Source organism: Hordeum vulgare, chromosome 7H (genome assembly GCF_904849725.1).
Source record: "Hordeum vulgare subsp. vulgare chromosome 7H, MorexV3_pseudomolecules_assembly, whole genome shotgun sequence".
NCBI lineage: Eukaryota > Viridiplantae > Streptophyta > Magnoliopsida > Poales > Poaceae > Hordeum > Hordeum vulgare.
This window is the reverse complement of record NC_058524.1, coordinates 1455560-1473385: the sequence shown is the minus strand read 5'-3', so window position 1 is coordinate 1473385 and position 17826 is coordinate 1455560. Positions and strand designations below refer to the sequence as shown.

General features: G+C 49.3%; 4 protein-coding genes across 5 annotated transcripts; 2 read left to right on the top strand and 2 right to left on the bottom strand.

Moving 5' to 3' along the window:
- Window positions 1–503: 503 nt before the first annotated feature.
- On the bottom strand, window positions 504–2810 carry LOC123407134 (L-type lectin-domain containing receptor kinase SIT2-like). The gene has a single exon (XM_045100199.1). It carries the CDS (start codon window positions 2750–2752, stop codon window positions 692–694), a length of 2061 nt encoding a protein of 686 aa, XP_044956134.1. The 5' UTR covers window positions 2753–2810; the 3' UTR covers window positions 504–691.
- Window positions 2811–5908: 3098 nt separating this feature from the next.
- On the top strand, window positions 5909–9664 carry LOC123407138 (uncharacterized protein At4g28440-like). Its single transcript, XM_045100205.1, has 2 exons — window positions 5909–6292; window positions 9171–9664. The coding sequence occupies exons 1-2, from the start codon at window positions 6007–6009 to the stop codon at window positions 9377–9379; spliced, it is 495 nt and encodes a 164-aa protein (XP_044956140.1). The 5' UTR covers window positions 5909–6006; the 3' UTR covers window positions 9380–9664.
- Window positions 9665–10360: 696 nt separating this feature from the next.
- Window positions 10361–13026, bottom strand: LOC123407137 (GDSL esterase/lipase At5g45950-like). The gene is made up of 5 exons (XM_045100204.1): window positions 12148–13026; window positions 11909–12039; window positions 11162–11395; window positions 10814–11066; window positions 10361–10719 (listed from the first exon to the last, which is right to left on the bottom strand). The coding sequence occupies exons 1-5, from the start codon at window positions 12701–12703 to the stop codon at window positions 10532–10534; spliced, it is 1362 nt and encodes a 453-aa protein (XP_044956139.1). The 5' UTR covers window positions 12704–13026; the 3' UTR covers window positions 10361–10531.
- Window positions 13027–14222: 1196 nt separating this feature from the next.
- LOC123407136 (homogentisate 1,2-dioxygenase) lies at window positions 14223–17350 on the top strand. Of its 2 annotated transcripts, none has more exons than XM_045100201.1 (8): window positions 14223–14669; window positions 14756–14989; window positions 15153–15232; window positions 15624–15796; window positions 15894–16069; window positions 16258–16327; window positions 16439–16593; window positions 16705–17350. In XM_045100201.1, exons 1-8 carry the CDS (start codon window positions 14334–14336, stop codon window positions 17029–17031), a joined length of 1551 nt encoding a protein of 516 aa, XP_044956136.1. In that variant the 5' UTR covers window positions 14223–14333; the 3' UTR covers window positions 17032–17350. The 2 variants fall into 2 exon arrangements, with proteins under 2 accessions (XP_044956136.1, XP_044956138.1); XM_045100203.1 differs by having other exon boundaries at window positions 14366–14669; window positions 15629–15796.
- The last annotated feature ends 476 nt before the right edge of the window (window positions 17351–17826 follow it).

Genomic DNA, 17826 nt, shown 5'->3' with positions numbered 1-17826 from the left:
ACGTCGTTTTCTTCGTATCTGTTGGACGGAGCAGAAATGGCAGCCGGTTCCTTTCGGTGTAAATTTTTCTAAAATTATTAAAGCAGCCGGTTCACATATTCATGGTGATGTAGGTAGGTCTTCCACCATCCACATCTTCTCATTAAAGAAAGAAAATATGATGGCAAGTCAAGTCTCTTGCGTGGTGATGTGTTTGTTTCTCATGGGTTGTTGGAACCAGCTGAGATAACGACTAATAAGTTGCTGGTTCCCACGCCCAAAGAGTCTTTTTTCTTCTTCTTCCGAAAGAGTCACCTAGCTCAGTGGGAATCTCGCTCGTTTTTTCTATCTACCAAGACAAGAACTCCATTGCCCAGTGATGCAATTGTTAAGTCTCAGTGGGAATCTCCTTTTTTTTTTGGTCTGTTTGAGATTGCTTATTTTTCATGTACGTCGCTTTGAAAAATGCTAAACATAATACGTGGACATATTCATCAAAATAATAAAGTAACACACGTCTAACATAATACCATTTGGTATAGTATATAAAGTGCTTTATTATTTTAAGGACACACACACACATCATTAACTACACCATTCCATTACAAAAGGGGAAGTACAGTTAATTAAGAATATATATGCATGTACAACTACACCACACACTATATAACCACCCAACATCATGACTTGAAGGCGGCCATATGCTTGCACATCACCTCCCATGTATTGAGAAGTCTGATATTGAGCCAAAGCTCGTCATCATCGGCGAAGGATAGGACGGCATCGCGGACGAGTAAACTTTGCTTTCATTCTTCATCAGGGCCAACATGTGGAAGCTGAAGTGTTCCGGCAGAAGCTCCGGGAGCGGCACGTCGCCGTCGAGGTACTGCATAGCTTGCCGCATGCTGGGCCTTGCTTGAGGAAATGGGTGCGAGCACAAGAGCCCTAGCTTGAGCGCAAGGCATGCCTCACCGGCGTCATAGCCACCTTGAAGCTTGGCATCCACTACATCAGCAAGTGACCCCTTGTGCCAGTTCTGAAGCACCCAGTCGACCAGGACGAGCTGGTTGCCTTGCGGGTCCTCCTTGATAGGCCTTTGCCCACATGTAACCTCAAGAACGAAGATGCCAAAGGCAAATACATCGGTGAGAGTGGTTGCTTTACCTCTGTGTACCAGCTCCGGAGCTAGGTATCCTATGGTGCCGACGACATGCGTGGTCTGCGGGTCGGTGCCATGGTCGTACAACCTCGCGAGGCCGAAATCTCCTAGCCTTCCATTCATGTTTTTGTCGAGAAGCACGTTGCTTGCCTTGACGTCCCGATGGAGGACAACTTTGTCCCAGTCTTCATGGAGGTAGAGCAAGCCCAAGGCGATCTCCTTGATGATCCGGAACCTTTGCCGCCACCCCAAATAAGTAGCCTTTCCTTGTAACTGGCCATACAGGTGGTTGTCGAGGCTTCCATTTTCCATGTAGTCATAGACCAGGAGGAGCTCACCTTTGCGCCTGCAATATCCAAGCAACTGCACGACATTACGGTGTTGAAGATGGCCGATGCTCACGACTTCGGCGACGAATTCCTTCACGCCCTGCTTCGAGTCGTACGACACCCTCTTCACAGCAACCTGCGATTTAGATTTCGGAAGAACCCCCTTGTACACCCTCCCGAACCCGCCTGCGCCGATCAGATTCTTGTCCTTAAACCCTTTGGTGGCACGAAACAGATCCTTGTAGGAGAATCGGTGAGGGCCGTACTCGACCTCCCAGTCTTCACGCACCTCCTTATACCTGATATGCCTCCTCACCATGGTGATAGCTAGGATGCCGACAGCCAACACAAAGACCGCAGAAGCAATCGGCAGAACAATCTCTAGGAGTTTGGATTGAGGTCTTGGACCAAGGTAAGGCAGCTTGGGTAGTTTGGTGGGATCTATGACTGGAGCAGGGGTGCCCATTCCAAAGCTCCAACCAAGCACATAGTGATGCCCCGTGCTTAAACCAGTGGAGGATGAGAAGCCAAGGTACGCTTGGTCTGTGAGCACTCCTGAGAGGTCATAGACTGTTGAGAGCAATGGCCTCGCCGGTTTCGCGACACCGAGGGGTGCTAAGGTGACGTTGATTCGTGTGGATTCCCCATGGTATTCCACCCAAACCTGTATCGGCCCGGACCCAATAAGGGACATGTTTGTGAGCATGCCGTCATCCTCCCTGCTGCTGCTATCGTCGTTGTAGAAGCCGGCGGTGTTGGACTCCACCGAGTTGAGGCTGTTGATGTCGATGCCGACATGGTTGTTGTCGATGTCCCCGAACTCGGTGTTCTGGATGGTGTCGAGCTCGACGGCGAAGAGGTGGTTGGTCGCGCTGCCGTTGTTGGTGGCGTTGACGAGGCCCAGGAACTGGATGGGGAAGGCGGCGGAGAGGTCGGTGGTCGGGGCGATGAAGAAGGCGAAGCCGTGGCCCCGTATGTCGCCGAAGGAGGAGAGGATGCCGAAGACGAAGGAGACGGAGAAGGACCGCACCGTGCCGTTGGGGGCCTCGCGGAAGCGCACCGGCGCCGGGTGGAACGCGTGGCCCTTGATCCGGAACGACTCGTTGGTGAGCTTGACGAGGCCGGCCGGCGTGATGGTTGCCGCGCCGTCGAGGGTGATGTTGCTGCCGGCGAAGCCGGTGTAGAGGAAGCTCTCTTGGTCCTGGCTGCCGGTGGCCGAGCTGGGAAGGCATGTGATGAGGAGCAGGAGGATGGGCAGAGTAGATAGCTTCATGCTTCCGGCCATGGCTAATTAAGCTGTGTGGAGAGCTAGCAGTGTGGTGAGATGTATTTATAGCCTGGATGATGTAAGCTAGCTAGTCCAATCTGCTGGAGCTCCAAGGAATATTCATGCATATATAAATTCAGTCAAAGAAGTGGACTGGAACCAAGGACCGGAGGTGATTATCGTTATATAAACCCACCTTTGAAAGCTTCAAATGTGGTTTTCAAACTTTTCATTCCATTGGCTCTAAGAGGAGACTTAATTAGGCCCTGTTGGTTTCATAAGTCCTAGGACTTTTTTAAGTCCCAACTTATAAGTCATAAGTCCCTACCTGTTTGTTTACAGGGACTTATAAGTCCCGAGTCCCTATCTGTTTGTTTACAGGGACTTATAAGTCCATGTTGCGGCGGTCGGACCAGACGAACCGAGGGAGACGCGGCGGCGGCCGGGCAGCGACGAGGCGGAGGCCGGGCGGCGACGGGGCGGGGCGGCGACGGGGCGGGCGGGCGGCGGGGCGACGACGGGGCGGGCGGCGACGCGGCGGGCGGCCGGCGACTGGGTGGCGACGGGGCGGGCGGGGACGGGGCGGGCGGCTAGGTGGCGACGGGGCGGGGCGGCGGGCGGGCGGCGACTGGGCGGGCGGGCGACGGGGCGGCGGGGCGGCGACTGGGCGGCCCGGCGGCCGGGCGGCGACGGGGCGGGCGGGGACGGGGCGGGCGGCTGGGTGGCGACGGGGCGGGGCGGCGGGCGGGCGGCGACTGGGCGGGCGTGCGACGGGGCGGCGGGGCGGCGACTGGGCGGCCCGGCGGCCGGGCGGCGACGGGGCGGGCGGGGACGGGGCGGGCGGCCGGGCGGGGACGGGGCGGGGCGGCGGCCGGGCGGGCGGCGGGGCGGCGACGACTGGGCGGGCGGGCGGCGGGGCAACGACGACTGGGCGGGCGGGCGGCGGGGCGGCGGGGCGGCGACTGGGCGGGCCGGCGGCCGGGCGGCGACGGGGCGGGCGGGCGGCGGGGCGGCGGGGCGGCGACTGGGCGGGCCGGCGGCCGGGCGGCGACGGGGCGGGCGGGGACGGGGCGGGCGGCCGGCGGCGATTGGGGAAGCCGGCGGCGGGCGGTGCGAGCGTCCTGGAGTTCTGAGCGATCGGGGCAGGGCGGTGCGAGCGTAATGGGACCAGAATAAGTCCCAATAAGCTCCTATTAGAGAGTCTTATTTCATAAGTCCCAATTAACCATAATAAGTCCCAATAAGTCCCTAGTGTTTGGTTTAGGTGGGACTTATAGGGACTTTTTTAAGTCCCAAAATCAATAAGTCCCTGGAAACAAACACCCTCTTAGGCCCTGTTTGTTTCATAAGTCCTAGGACTTTTTTAAGTCCCAACTTATAAGTCATAAGTCCCTACTTGTTTGTTCACAGGGACTTATAAGTCCCGAGTCCCTACCTGTTTGTTTACAGGGACTTATAAGTCCATGTTGCACCTAATAAAATACACTTGTATGAGTGAGTGCACCGATCAACAGCCCTAGTGCAGATGAACTAGCGAACCTGCAGATGAAGTAGCGAACCTGCAGATGAACTAGGGAGACGAGGCGGCGGCCGGGCGGCGTCGAGGCGGGGCGGCGGCCGGGCGGCGTCGGGGCGGGCGGCGGCTGGGCGGGCGGGCGGCGGGGCAAGCGGGCGGCGACGGGGCGGGCGGGGACGGGGCGAGCGAGGACGGGGCGAGCGGGGAGGGGGCGGGCGGCGACGGGGCGAGCGGGCGGCTGGGCGGCGATTGGGGAAGCCGGCGACGGGCGGTGCGAGCGTCGGGTCGTCCTGTCCCTGGAGCGATCGGGGCAGGCGGTGCGAGCGTTATGGGACCAGAATATAAGTCCCAATAAGCTCCTATTAGAGAGTCTTATTTCATAAGTCCCAATTAACCATAATAAGTCCCAATAAGTCCCTTGTGTTTGGTTTAGGTGGGACTTATAGGGACTTTTTTAAGTCCCAAAACCAATAAGTCCCTGGAAACAAACACCCTCTTAGTTACACGGATGATGCCAAGTGAAAATAAGTAAAGACACTCCTTTTTCTTTTGTGTGTGGGGCTATTACAGCTCTCTTTTGGAAAGTGCTCTTCGGATGAACAGTAATCTTGAAAAATGTTTTTAACATGTTTAAAAAAATCTGAATTTTTTTACAACAAACTTTGACAAATGTTTTAATAGATTGCAAAATTTCAGTACGAAATCACAGTTTTTTAAGTCGTGGCATAAAAACAAAATTAGTGCTCCAAAATGCTTTTGAAACTAGCATTTTCAGAGTTTCGATTTTGTCACGACTTCCACAAATGTGATTTCATGATGAAACTTTACGAGCACTTAAAACATTTGCCAAAGTTTATCGAAAAAATCAGATTTTTTGAACATTTGTCAAACGCGTCCACAAGTGGGGCAATACGAAACTTTATTTTTCACTTATTTAGTCGATTGCATGTTAATCACCACCACGACAATGATCGGCAACAACGATAGCCGCTTTGTTGTTATAAAGATTTTTTTGTTATTTTAATGAAAAAAATTCGTCAAAATTTAATAATATGGGAGTCTAGTTCTGTAAATCTCGACATGAGAAATTCAATGGCGAGACCAATATAGGATTTGAATGCATAGTTCAAGTGATATATACTTCTTCTGTCTCAAAATAAGTGACTCAAAAATGATTTAACTTTATATTAAAGTTAGTACAAAATTAAATCATTTTTAAACAACTTATTCTAAGACGGAGAAAGTATTTTTTTAATAAAAAAATCAACGAAAACTTGAAAAGAGAGAGAGAAAAAAACTTGAATTGTTTTTTTGACTGCCGAGAAAAGACCTTCAAAGTTGCGGGTCTAGAAGTTTGCAGTGATTTGATTCAGGCCGAGAGGATGGGCCCGACTTTTTGTGATTCGACCCGGTCACACCGCGGCGACAACTTGAGCCCACTCCAGTCCAGTCCAGTCCACCAGGCGCGTGTACTGTTGTCGCTGCGGTCCAGCCACACCGCGCAGACACTTGAGGCATCCAGATGGTCCATCAAGGGCCCAAATGGTCCATCAGGGCCACCATTTGGGCCTAACCTTCCGTAGACGACCCGTCCATTCGCCTCCCTCCCTCCCTCCTTTATACAGATACAGGGAGAGACCACTTGAGCCGAGCCAAACCATTCCCGTCCCCATCCCATCCCATCGCTGCCACCGGAATCCCTCTCCCTCCCTCTCCCCCTCGCCCATCGCCCTCTAGGGTTTAGGGTTCAGGCGAGATGTCGACGGCCAAGCCCCGCCCCGCCGCCAACCGCGCCAGGGCCCCCGCCGCGGCCTCCTCCGACGCCCCCGCCGCTCCCGCCGCGGCCGCGAAGCCCGCCGTGCAGCTGCGCAAGCCCGTCTTCACCACCATCGACAAGCTGAAGCCGCAGACGCACGGCCACACCCTCACCGCGCGCGTCCTCTCCGCCCGCGTCCTCGACGCCCGCACCAGCCTCCGCCTCGCCGAGTGCCTCGTCGGCGACCCCACCGGCACCGTCCTCTTCACCGCCCGCAACGACCAGAGTAAGAGCCCCCTTTCCCCCACCCGCTTCATTCCCCTCCCGCCCTGCCCTGCCCTGCCCTGCCCTGCTCTGCTCTGCTTCCCCTTTAGATGGATGAATAATATTGTTTAGCTGCTTCTCCTCACGCCATCTCTAGATGGTTTATGCGTAGATCTACTTGCTGTTGTGCCTTCTGTCCTGTTGGATGGAGCAGTCCCATCTTCCTGCGGCGCTTGCTGCTTTGTTTTACCTCGTTACATGCTTGCTGACCACTCCGACTCCCTGTTTGGGGCCACAACATTGCTTGCAGTTGCTTACCATGCATGGGTCCAGTCATCATTTCATTTCGTTTTCTGATTCACTCATGTTGGTAGCGATGTACATGATGATTGGGGAGCGAGTTTTCAAATCAGCTTGTATATGCATGCATGATGATTTTCAAGGCACATGTAGCCTAGCCACGCTCTTTCTCACATTACATGCTTGTTTTCTCATCAACTGCTAGTTGCAATATCCATGTGTGATGTTTTGGGGCCTGCATTGCACTACCAGGCTTTAAATCCGGCTTGTATGTACATGATGATTTCAAGGGACGTTTGCTTACAAATTGTTGCTTGCGCTGCGTGCTTATTTATCCATCAACTGTTGGGGAATCAGTTGCAGTAGCCATCTGTATGTATGCCCACCATCTTTTGATTTTCTGGTAAACTAGTATTGGTAGGAATGCATATGTTTCCCTGTGGAATACAGGTTAGCCTGCATCAGGGAAAGTATCTGTAAAATTGGCTGACTTGTGCACTTATGATTTGAAGGTCCATGGACAAAATTGTAAGTTAGAGCACATAATTGGGTGTATGCTTAACTGGAGTAAAACTCACATCTGGGGGATATGCTGCATTGTTGTTTACATGTTTTTTGATCCATCGACTTTTTGAGGACAGACAATTACTTGCGGTTGCTTACCATGGGTGCAGTCATTTTTTGATTTTCTGTTACTAATGTTGTCAGTTATGTCTCGGGTCCTGCATTGGGGGAGAAACATTTGAATTCAACTTTTGTACACATGATGATTTCAAGGGACATGTAGCCTAGCTATTGTTGCTTGTATTGTCAGTTGCAGTTACCATGCTATCATCGCTTGATTTTATGTTACAGTAATGTTTCTAGTGATGTATTGGGTCCTGTATTGGTGCAGAAATCTTTGAAATTGCTTGCGTATACATGATTTCAAGGGGCATGTAGCGTGTAAATTGTTGTTAACGGTGCTTACTTCTTTATTCATCAACTGTTGGGGATTCAGTGCAGTTACCATTGGTGTAATCATTAGCGTTCGATTTTCTGTTACACCAATGTTGGTTAGAATGCGTAGTTTTGCCTGGGCAATATGGGTTAGCCTGCATTAGGGCAAATATCTCAGAAATTGTCTTGCTTATATGCTCAGAAAATATGGTTAAAGGACTATGGACAAAATTGCAAGTTAGAAGATAAAAGTTGCGTGTATGCTCAACTGAAGTAAAACTCAGCATTTGTGATGGATAACCAATGCAGTACACAAATCCACTTCCTTGCAATTGCTGTGGGTTTTAGCAGCATTCTATTTTTTGTTCCATTCTTATGAGAATGTGCTACTGCCACACTGATTAGGATGAGTGTATCATGCATGCTTTACTTGTTCAACATGATATGTGTTTATATGGGTTGATATACCGAATCAAGATGGGTTTGTCTTCCATGTTGAAGCATCTGTAAAATTGCTGTATATGCTGTAGATGGACGTGCATGGGGCAAATTTATTTTCATGATATGTGTTTATATGGGTTGATATACCGAATCAAGATGGGTTTGTCTTCCATGTTGAAGCATCTGTAAAATTGCTGTATATGCTGTAGATGTACGTGCATGGGGCAAATTTATTCTTGTTCTGAGTTAGATTGGCATTTATGCATATCACCAAGGCTTGTCTGCTCTGTTACACTGATATTGGTGGTGAGGTATTGGGTCCTGCACTGGGGCAGAAATCTTCAAAGTTGCCTGCCTATACATTATTTCAAGGGGAATGTAGCGTTTACTTTTGTTAATACTGCATGCTTTTTCATTCATCAAATGTTTGGTAATCTGTTGCAGTTACAATTGGTGTAATCATTATGATTCAATTTTCTGGTATACTGCTGTTTGTCAGAATGCATAGGTTTGTAATATAGGTAATATGCATTAGGAAAAATATCTGAGAAATTAACTTGCTTATGTATGTTTAATTGAAGTACTCAACATGTGTGATGGGTAACCAATGGGTCTACATGCATGACACAATTCCGTTTGCTTGCAATTACTGTTGTCTTAGCAGCATTCTATTATCTGTTCCATTTTTCACATGAGAATGTGCCACTGTCACACTGATTAGGATGAGTGTATTATGCATGTTTTACTGATTCAGCATGCTATGTGTATATGTGTGTTGATATACCAAATCAAGATGGGTTTGTCTGCCCCGTTGAAGCATCTATAAAATTGCTGACATGCTGTAGAGGTACATGCATGGGGCAAATTTGTTTTTGTTCTGAGTTATATTGACATTATGCATATCATCAAGGCTTGTAGGTCTGTCACGTGTGATAGGTGGATCCCCATAAGCTGATTATTGAAACCTGCTGGTTGATGTGTGATTTACACTTCCTGATATAGAAACCATACTGGATAATCTGTTTCCCCTATGTATAGTGACTGGTACTGATGGCTAGTTAATTAAAGTCAGTTTAGTTCATCGCATGTTAATTGTTTATTTATCTGATTTTAGTTTTGTAAAAGTTGAATGGATAACATCTTGTGTACAGTTATGCGTGCTGTGCACTAGTTGCAGCACATGACATAAATCTAATAAGTGACATTTCCCTTGTCAACAGTTGAGATGCTGAAGCCAGGCAACACGGTGATCTTCCGCAACGCCAGGATCGACATGTTCAAGGACACGATGAGGCTGGCGGTGGACAAGTGGGGCCGGATCGAGGTGGTGGAGGAGCCTGCCGGCTTCAAGGTGAACGAGGACAACAACGTGTCGAAGGTCGAGTACGAACTCGTGAACGTGCCGCCGAAGAAGCAGGAGCGTAAATGAGCGGTGGACAGGACCGGCTCTCTCTGGCTGTGGACATAGATTTTGGGAGGCAGTGGGTAGCAGTAGTAGGTTCGCTTCATTATCCTGGAATGCGCTGTTAGTAGTAGTGAAAAAGGCTTCAGCAGGAAGGAAGGCCTGGTCTCTTTGGGTTTATGGATGGATCGTGTTCTGTGTCGGTGGTGGCGTCGTGTAACTGGCCAGCCTGTTAAACTTTGTCGGTATGGAGTTTTGGATGCTGTTCTGATGGCAATATTCTGGGATTATCAAGTGATGTGCTCTTCTGAATCATGCGTAGCAGTGTTTAACTGTCAACAGTTGTTATCTATCTATCTATCTATCTATCTATCTATCTGTGGCTCTTCAGGTTGTTTAATTTCCAGGTTGGAGATAGTAGAAGATGCGTCGGCCACGGATCCTGATACCTGTTGTCTGCTTCCATCTCATACCATTTGTAACAGTTGCCTGTTTTGTACTGCTAACTGTGATTTCCCTGTATTTTGATGTTGCGAAGAAAAGTGCAAGCCACAACATTGACCTGATTAAGATTTGTGATTTCATAGCAGGATCATATCCCTACCCCATCCTCGGTGCTGTGTGTAGGGTTACAGCGGCAAGGCCTGACGGTAAGGAATCAAACATGCTACGTGTTTAATCTGTTCAATGCTCATCCACTTGATTAATCTGTTCATGCTCATCCACATGATTAATCTGTGTCTTTTTCTTCAGTTGCAAAAGTTAGAATAACATCTTCACTGTAGTCTTGCTTACTACTCAACTAAACTGCAGCAGAGTTTGAATATAGCACGTGACACTGATGTAAAAGGTAGCGTTAACACTTTGGCTTGATCGACACAGGATCCTCCTGAGCTTGGGTGTCTACCTGTAGATTCTGGTATTAGACCTCTCCTCCATGGGGGAACAGCCGCAAGAACCACGGTAAAGAATTGACCTGCCCTTTAATTTGTTCATGCCGATCCACCCTAGTTATTGTGTCTTTTTCTTCAGTTGCAAAGGTTACAGTAACATGTTCTAGTCTTACAACTCAACTAAACTGCAGTAGCACATGACACTATCAGTTGCAGTTGAGTATAGCACATGACACTGGAGTAAAAGAAAGAGAATAGAAATGTCTCGCTCTGAAGTTTTGAGAGTCTAGCTGTAGATTCCGGTAATCGAGTCCAGCATCAGGCTTGTGATAAGCTGGTTCGTTGTCTCTGTCGGATGGACTGCATCCCAGTACAAGTACTTGCTAGGGTCCGGGCATGTCCTTCGCCCTCTGCATGTCTGACCGACCTCGATCATCCCTGACCCGCAGCACCCTCTCGACACTTCCGTCAGCCCTGCATTTCATCCATCCATTCATTCTGGTTAACCATGTTCAGCAACTTTGCGATCATGCATGGCAATGTTTATAAGAGATGTGAAACTCATTACCATAATTCTGAGGGTTGTCAGTTGCGGCCCGTATGATTGTGTAGGTATCTATGTAGGCACTTCTCAATCGGGGCTGGTAGTTGACAAAATTCGACAGCTGAATCAGCCTCGAGTTGAAGGAGGCCGCCAGCTGGTTTAGATCGCTGTCGCATCCATCTGGATCCCTTCCAAGCAATGTTCTTGCGATCGGCAGGCAGCCGATCGGGGGTAGCCCGACGAACACGAACCTTCTCGCTCCAAGCATCCTCATCACCTGCATTATGATGCATCTAGCATTGATCACAAAAATCCAACATATACATGTGCGTGATTGATGCCGGGTTGTTTGGCCCGTAAACTCATGCTTACCTGGGTATAGTTGCCGAGGCGTGCTATCAGGTGGTTCTCGTACCGCAGCATGGCGATGGGGCCAGCTGATCGGTTCGATGCGATGTAGTTTAGGAGCATGTCATTTGTACCAGCGCTTATGATGAAGGTAGCCCTGTTGACAATCCGCTCTGCTCTTCTCGGTCCGATCAGCGCTCGGATCAGTAGCTTGTAGCGCCAGAAGTGCCATAGTTGTCTCCGGAATGGCAACGCGCTCTGCAAGTAATAAGCTTAGCTATATGCATACTACTGTACTAATAATTGTGGAGTACCCTACAGCCAAGCTTAAACAAGTTGCTTTCCAGAACTTTACCATCTAAGGAATACTCCCTCTGTCCCAAAATAAGTGTCGTAAATTTATAACTAAATTAGTGTAAATTTTATACTAAGTCAGCAACACTTATTTTGGGACCGAGGGAGTATATAACTAAGTTGCCATTTTGACGTGCAATCATGAATCAGTAGCTCCATTTGGTTCAGTTTCTAACTTTTTTCGTTACCTTCCAAGTAACTAAGCTTTACCAGTGAATCCAACAAGTACTGAATCTTTTTTGGGTCCTGTTTAGGTCAATGAGTTTAACTCTACCAGGAGGCAGATTTTTTTTCATGTAAATGAGGCACACATGTGAACTAAGTGCTTTGACGATTCACTAAGATTGCTACCAAATAGATTATATTTTCATGCAGTGATATGACTGAAAATATTAACAGTTGATGCTGATGACATACTAATGTGCTGGCAGTGATGTCGTCGTATCCAGAGCCGGCCGACGCGAAGCTCACCCCCTTGCGGAGCTGCCCCAGCTTGAGCGTCGGGTCAAGGAAGCCCGGGATGATCCTCTGTATACCGAGCTTGTCCGCTGCACAACCACCACAACTCTGCCAAGTCAGGCACACCCTGAAACAGCAGCTGTACTATCCACATAGAGCAGAAGGAGACAGACAGAGGAATAAACATGTTGTGTTACCCAGCATATCGGTGGCCAGCCGGCCGTTGGAGAAGCGGCCGGTGGGCCTGCGGCCATAGAAGTTGACGCCGTAGGGCGGGAAGTTGGCCTTGGCCGTGGTCCGCAGGCGGTTATTGTTGCCAGGGTCCACCGTCGAGTCCCCGAACACGAGGAGCGTGGTGCAGACTGCGGAGCGGTTGCCAGCCCTCGGTGGCTGCGTTGGTGCTGCCACGTCGGGGTCCTGGATTGGCGGCACGACCTGTGGCGGCGGTGATGGAGGGTCTTGCTGCTGCTGCGGCGGCGGCGGTGGTGATGGATTTGGAGGTGGCGGTGGCGGTGGTGACGATGGAGGGTCCTGCTTGCGGGGAACCGGGGGTCGTCCGTGTGATGGTCGGTGCCGTCGCGGCGGCGATGGTGGTGCGTGCTGTGGTGGCGCTGCTGCTGGGTGTTGTGGCGGTGGCGTGGATGCCTTTGCTGCTGGTGGTGGTGTTGTTGCTGCTGTTGCGGCGCAATGCAGCTCCCCGGCGGCGAGCAGCAGCGCCAGAAGTAGTAGGACGGCGAGTGTAGAACCCCTCATGGCTTTTGTTGACGCAGGGCTGATTGTTTTGAGGTGTGGAGGGTGCAAGATCGTGTGTATATGTGGGGTGGAGAGAAGAGTGCGCGGGGTGGGGTGGTGGCAGGCAGCAACAAGGTTGGGGTTGGGATGGGATGCAAATGCAGTAGAATCAAGCAATGCAATGCAATGCAAAGGTGGCTTGGTACCTGTTAGGTGAATGCTTGTTATGTGTGGCTCACTTTGTGTGAGCCTGGGTTTGCACCTCACCGCAGAGCAGGCATGCAGGCCTTGCTGGTTAGTAGGTCTGGGTGCAAAAACAGGGGATGGGTAGATATTACTCCCTCCCGCCGAAATTATTTGTCATAAAAATTAATGTATTTAAAAATAAAATATATTGAGATACATTCATTTCTCCGACAAGTATTTTTTAAATGAAGGGAGTTAGATGGTTTGCTGCTTCACTAGTTTCTCATCTTGTGGTCTCTTGCTACAGACTTGCGGGCATTTGCTGAAAAAGGATATATATAGTTGGCCGATGCGAGAAGTGCATCTAAATTGATCAAAGATGAATCTGTTTTTTCTTTTTGTGCATTATATTCCTAAGTCTTTTAAGATATTTCACTAGAGGACTACATATGGAGCAAAATGAGTGAATTTACACTCTAAAGTATCTCTGTATACATACTGATGAAACTTTTTTAAAGACTTATATTTAGGAACAGAGGGAGTATTATTCTAGTACATTTTTCATGTGTGGTCAACACCTGTTCCCAATTGAACGGCAAAACAAAAAAGGTTTTATATTTATTAGGAACAGAGGTAGCATACTACTCCCTCCGTCTTATAAATGATTTAAAAATAAATTAACTGTACACTAACTTCAATACTATAAAATTGAATGCATTTGTGATGAGAGAGATCCGGGACTGGGACGGCACGTGACTAGTACCGAGAGTGATAGGCGATGGCGCCGCTTAGTCAGCAGCACCGTGACTGTTTCTGCTACTGGGCGATGGCGGAGAGTTTTTAACTCAGACGACACTTCCTCCATGATCCATCCAGCATTCAGCAGTTCACCCGAGTTCAAATTCCAATTGTATATTGTTTTTTTTATTTCAGACCTTTTAGCGATGTGTGTTTAGTAAAGAAAAAGAATGTTTCTATTGATTACTAAGACGTATGTGATGATTTTGTTAATTTTAAATTGGTGTGTCGGTTCAGTTATTTGAATATGTTTGTAGAAATACAGTAGAATACAGTGTATAAGTTTATATGGATAAGTGTACGCTCTATAGGTGATTACGTGAGCGACTTTGATTTTACTTCTATGGCCCTGTTTGGATCCATAGGTAGAGTTAGTTTGAGCTAGTTGAGGTTTAAATAGCACTAAAGTATCCAAACACGAGGGTTAGATTGGAGCTAGTTACATCTAACCAAATCAAAAAAACTAGCCCACCCAAGAGGTGTTAATTAGAGCTAGTTTTCATGGGCCCACTAAAAATCACTTTCCTCTCTCCATCAAGTACAACTATTGTCAATCTAACCATATCATACAAACACCTCTTTGGCTAGACTTAGTTTAAGGTTAGTCATGAGCTAGAAACTAACTCCAACCTCTAGCTAAGTTAGAGTATCCAAACAGGGCCTGTAAATGAAAAAGGAAAAGCAGACTACTCCAGCGGCGACGACCAGCAGACCAAACCCCAGAGACTGGGACTCGCCTCGCCCGCCTGCCACTCGTCTCCTCCTCGCCGGCGTCAGACACCACCATGTCCGGGACTGGGACCGGGAGCCCCGCCGGCCCGCATCCCGAGGAGGAGGAGTACGCGTACCTGTCGGGGCTGGGCAACAGCTTCTCGTCGGAGGCCATCCCGGGGTCGCTCCCGGCCAACGGCCAAAACAGCCCGCTGCTCTGCCCGCTGGGGCTCTACGCCGAGCAGCTCTCCGGCACCTCCTTCACCACCCCGCGCCACCGCAACCAGCGAACGTACCACCTACGCTTCCTCTTCTTCCTCTCCTCTCTTGAGTCTTCTCTCTTGAGGCTCAAGATCCGCCCTTTTTCTGTGGATGCAGGTGGATGTACCGGATCAAGCCGTCGGTGACCCACGACCCCTTCCACCCGCGGGACCCGCCCAACCCCCGCCTCCTCGCCGACTTCCACTCCGCCGTCGCCACCCCCACCCAGCTCCGATGGAGCCCCCCCGACCTTCCGCCCCACGCCACGCCGGGCATCGACTTCGTCGACGGCCTATACACCGTCTGCGGCGCCGGCAGCTCCTTCCTCCGCCACGGATTCGCAGTCCACATGTACTCCTATACATACTACACTCCACAGTCCCTCTGCTTCTTTCTACTGTAGTAGTAGCTTCTTAATTGCTCAACTGAACTGAGCCATCCTTCAGGCTGTTCATCGGATCCAGCTTCAGACCAAAATTTAAATTAAATGTTCATGTCCTGTTCCAACTTGCAGGTATGCCGCCAACAAGTCCATGGACGGCTGCGCCTTCTGCAACGCCGACGGCGACTTCCTCATCGTGCCACAGCAAGGGAGTGAGTCCTCTCACCTTCAGACATAGCACCATCTTTCTGTAGCCAACAACCTGTTGTTGCTCTGTTCATGCTTGATTGGTCAACCATCTCATTCTCAGATGTTCAACAACACACCAACCATTTGGCATTAGTAGTAACTAAAATAATAGCACGCCCCACTACCACTAGGGTTATCATCACATCTTACTGTTTGTTCCACAAAATTATGTGCTCGCCATCCCTTTCTGCGTCTGTCCCGCTATTCCGTCGTTATGTGCTATTGACACCATGCTATTGATAAAAATATTATAAAAATAAGAGCAAATATTTGCTTGATGAAGTTCCTGTTCAGTTCTGCTTGCCTTTGATGGGAATGTCAATCCTCATTACCTTCCACGGTTTTGCTGTCAAGCCCAGAGTTACTCATCACAACCGAGTGCGGAAAGATGCTGGTGCCGCCCGGCGAGATCGTCGTCATTCCTCAGGGCTTCCGATTCGCCGTCGACTTGCCCGACGGCCCTTCGCGCGGCTACGTTTCCGAGATCTTCGGCGCCCATTTCCAGCTCCCTGACCTCGGCCCAATTGGTAATTTATATACTCTGCTGTTAGAATCGACTTGCTGATGCTATGCTGTTAGAGGATGCATGGCATGGGTAATGACTAATGAGTGGATGGTGTGCAGGTGCCAATGGTTTGGCTTCGGCCAGGGATTTCCTTTCCCCCACGGCATGGTTCGAGCAAGCCCACCGCCCTGGATACATCATAGTGCAGAAGTATGGCGGCGAGCTTTTCACCGCCACGCAGGATTTCTCGCCGTTTAATGTGGTCGCCTGGCATGGAAATTATGTCCCTTACAAGGTATAACAAACCATTCCAGCGGTGTGGACACCTCTCATCTATTCAGTCACCTTTAACTGTTAAGATGTGTCTTTTCTTGTTTACATAATAATTGATTAGGAATTTTACAAGTGGTCATATGTGGAATGATTTCCTTTGGCCCTATGTCTTGCCACGTGCGCCTAACTTGATTTTTATTTTCCTTTCAGTACGATCTGAGCAAGTTCTGTCCGTTTAACACTGTCCTGTTCGATCACGCCGACCCGTCAGTAAACACAGGTGACTGCTTCTTCTGACTAAGATAGCACAGTTTGGTGGAGTATTTGAGCTGCTTCTTGTGTTATGTGTCTGATAACCGGGTGCATATGAATTGTTTCTCACATTTTGCAGTGCTGACTGCTCCAACTGACAAGCCTGGTGTGGCACTGCTTGATTTCGTGATATTCCCGCCCCGATGGCTAGTGGCCGAGAACACGTTCCGCCCTCCGTACTACCATCGCAACTGCATGAGCGAGTTCATGGGGCTCATCTACGGCGTATACGAGGTAATAAATCTCTAGCCTCGGTATAAACTGAGCTGAACCTGTTATCTGTTTCCTGAACTGAACCTGTTATTTGTTTTCCTGAACTGAACTGAGCTGAACTTCACAACACAGGCTAAAGCCGATGGTTTCCTTCCCGGAGGCGCGAGCCTGCACAGCTGCATGACGCCGCACGGGCCGGACACCAAGACGTACGAGGTGACCATCAGCAAGCTCGGTGGGCCGGACGCCAACACGCCGACGAGGCTGAGCGGCACGCTGGCCTTCATGTTTGAGTCGGCGCTGATCCCGCGCGTGTGCCGCTGGGCTCTGGAGTCGCCGTCCCGGGATCTGGACTACTACCAGTGCTGGATTGGGCTCAAATCCCACTTCTCACATGTCAAAGATGACGGTGATGGACCGGCGACAACCGGGGACAATGACAAGGATGGCGAGAAGTAGCTCTGTTCCCCCAGGTAGGAAATGAAAGGGAATTCCTAGGCCATGTATGTATACTAGTTGTTACTTGTGTAAAGGGAGAAAACAAACAGTAATGCAGTAGGGATAAATAAGCAGAATGTGCAGCATGCATGTACAATCAATCCCTATCATATCCATTCCCATCACCATGTCATGTGTATACATAATAATAGCATTAGCAGAAAAGCATGTACATTGAAGGTGTCGAGCAGTTCCAAGTTTTCTGGTTAGCGGCCTGTTTATTGGCTGATTGTACCCTGACCACATTTGTTGAATAAAGCTCCCCTAGTTAATTCTGCAAGGAAGAAGATGCAACTAACCGCATCGAAAGAGGATCCTAGTTAATTCTGGAATAATGTGGCTGCACCTTCAGTCTTCTGCTTGCTGTGTTGTGTTGAAATCAGTTATGTGTGCACCTTCAGTCTAACTAGCTAGAGTGTGTGATTGTTTCATGGAACAGCTAGCTAGCTAGATAGTACTGAAGATTGTGGAGATGAGGGAGGGAGGGTCCTCTGAATTCCTGGCAACTTGCTCTGCATTTGTTTCATGGTTGCCTGAAAATATAAATCTAATTCAAGTGTGCAATTTATCTTTCTCGACTCAGGAGAGCAGTCGGGATGGGTGTCTGTGTCTTCAACTTTTAGGCGTTGCAGTTATCAACTTATATAAAATGTTTCTACTTGCACAATCTTCTTTCTTTCTACAGTTAACCACTGAATTTGGGCCGTCAGTTATTTGCACCTGGATTGAATATACAGAGCGCTTCAGAAGTGTGTG

Coding starts and splice junctions, on each gene's coding strand:
- LOC123407134 (XM_045100199.1), bottom strand. CDS start 2,752: ATGGCCGGAAGCATGAAGCTATCTACTCTGCCCATCCTCCTGCTCCTC.
- LOC123407138 (XM_045100205.1), top strand. CDS start 6,007: ATGTCGACGGCCAAGCCCCGCCCCGCCGCCAACCGCGCCAGGGCCCCC. Junction 6,293..9,170: donor CACCGCCCGCAACGACCAGA/GTAAGAGCCCCC, acceptor CCTTGTCAACAG/TTGAGATGCTGAAGCCAGGC.
- LOC123407137 (XM_045100204.1), bottom strand. CDS start 12,703: ATGAGGGGTTCTACACTCGCCGTCCTACTACTTCTGGCGCTGCTGCTC. Junction 11,396..11,908: donor ACATCACTGCCAGCACATTA/GTATGTCATCAG, acceptor TATTACTTGCAG/AGCGCGTTGCCATTCCGGAG. Junction 10,720..10,813: donor TGACAACCCTCAGAATTATG/GTAATGAGTTTC, acceptor GATGAAATGCAG/GGCTGACGGAAGTGTCGAGA.
- LOC123407136 (XM_045100201.1), top strand. CDS start 14,334: ATGAAAAAGGAAAAGCAGACTACTCCAGCGGCGACGACCAGCAGACCA. Junction 16,328..16,438: donor CGACCCGTCAGTAAACACAG/GTGACTGCTTCT, acceptor CACATTTTGCAG/TGCTGACTGCTCCAACTGAC. Junction 16,594..16,704: donor TCATCTACGGCGTATACGAG/GTAATAAATCTC, acceptor TTCACAACACAG/GCTAAAGCCGATGGTTTCCT.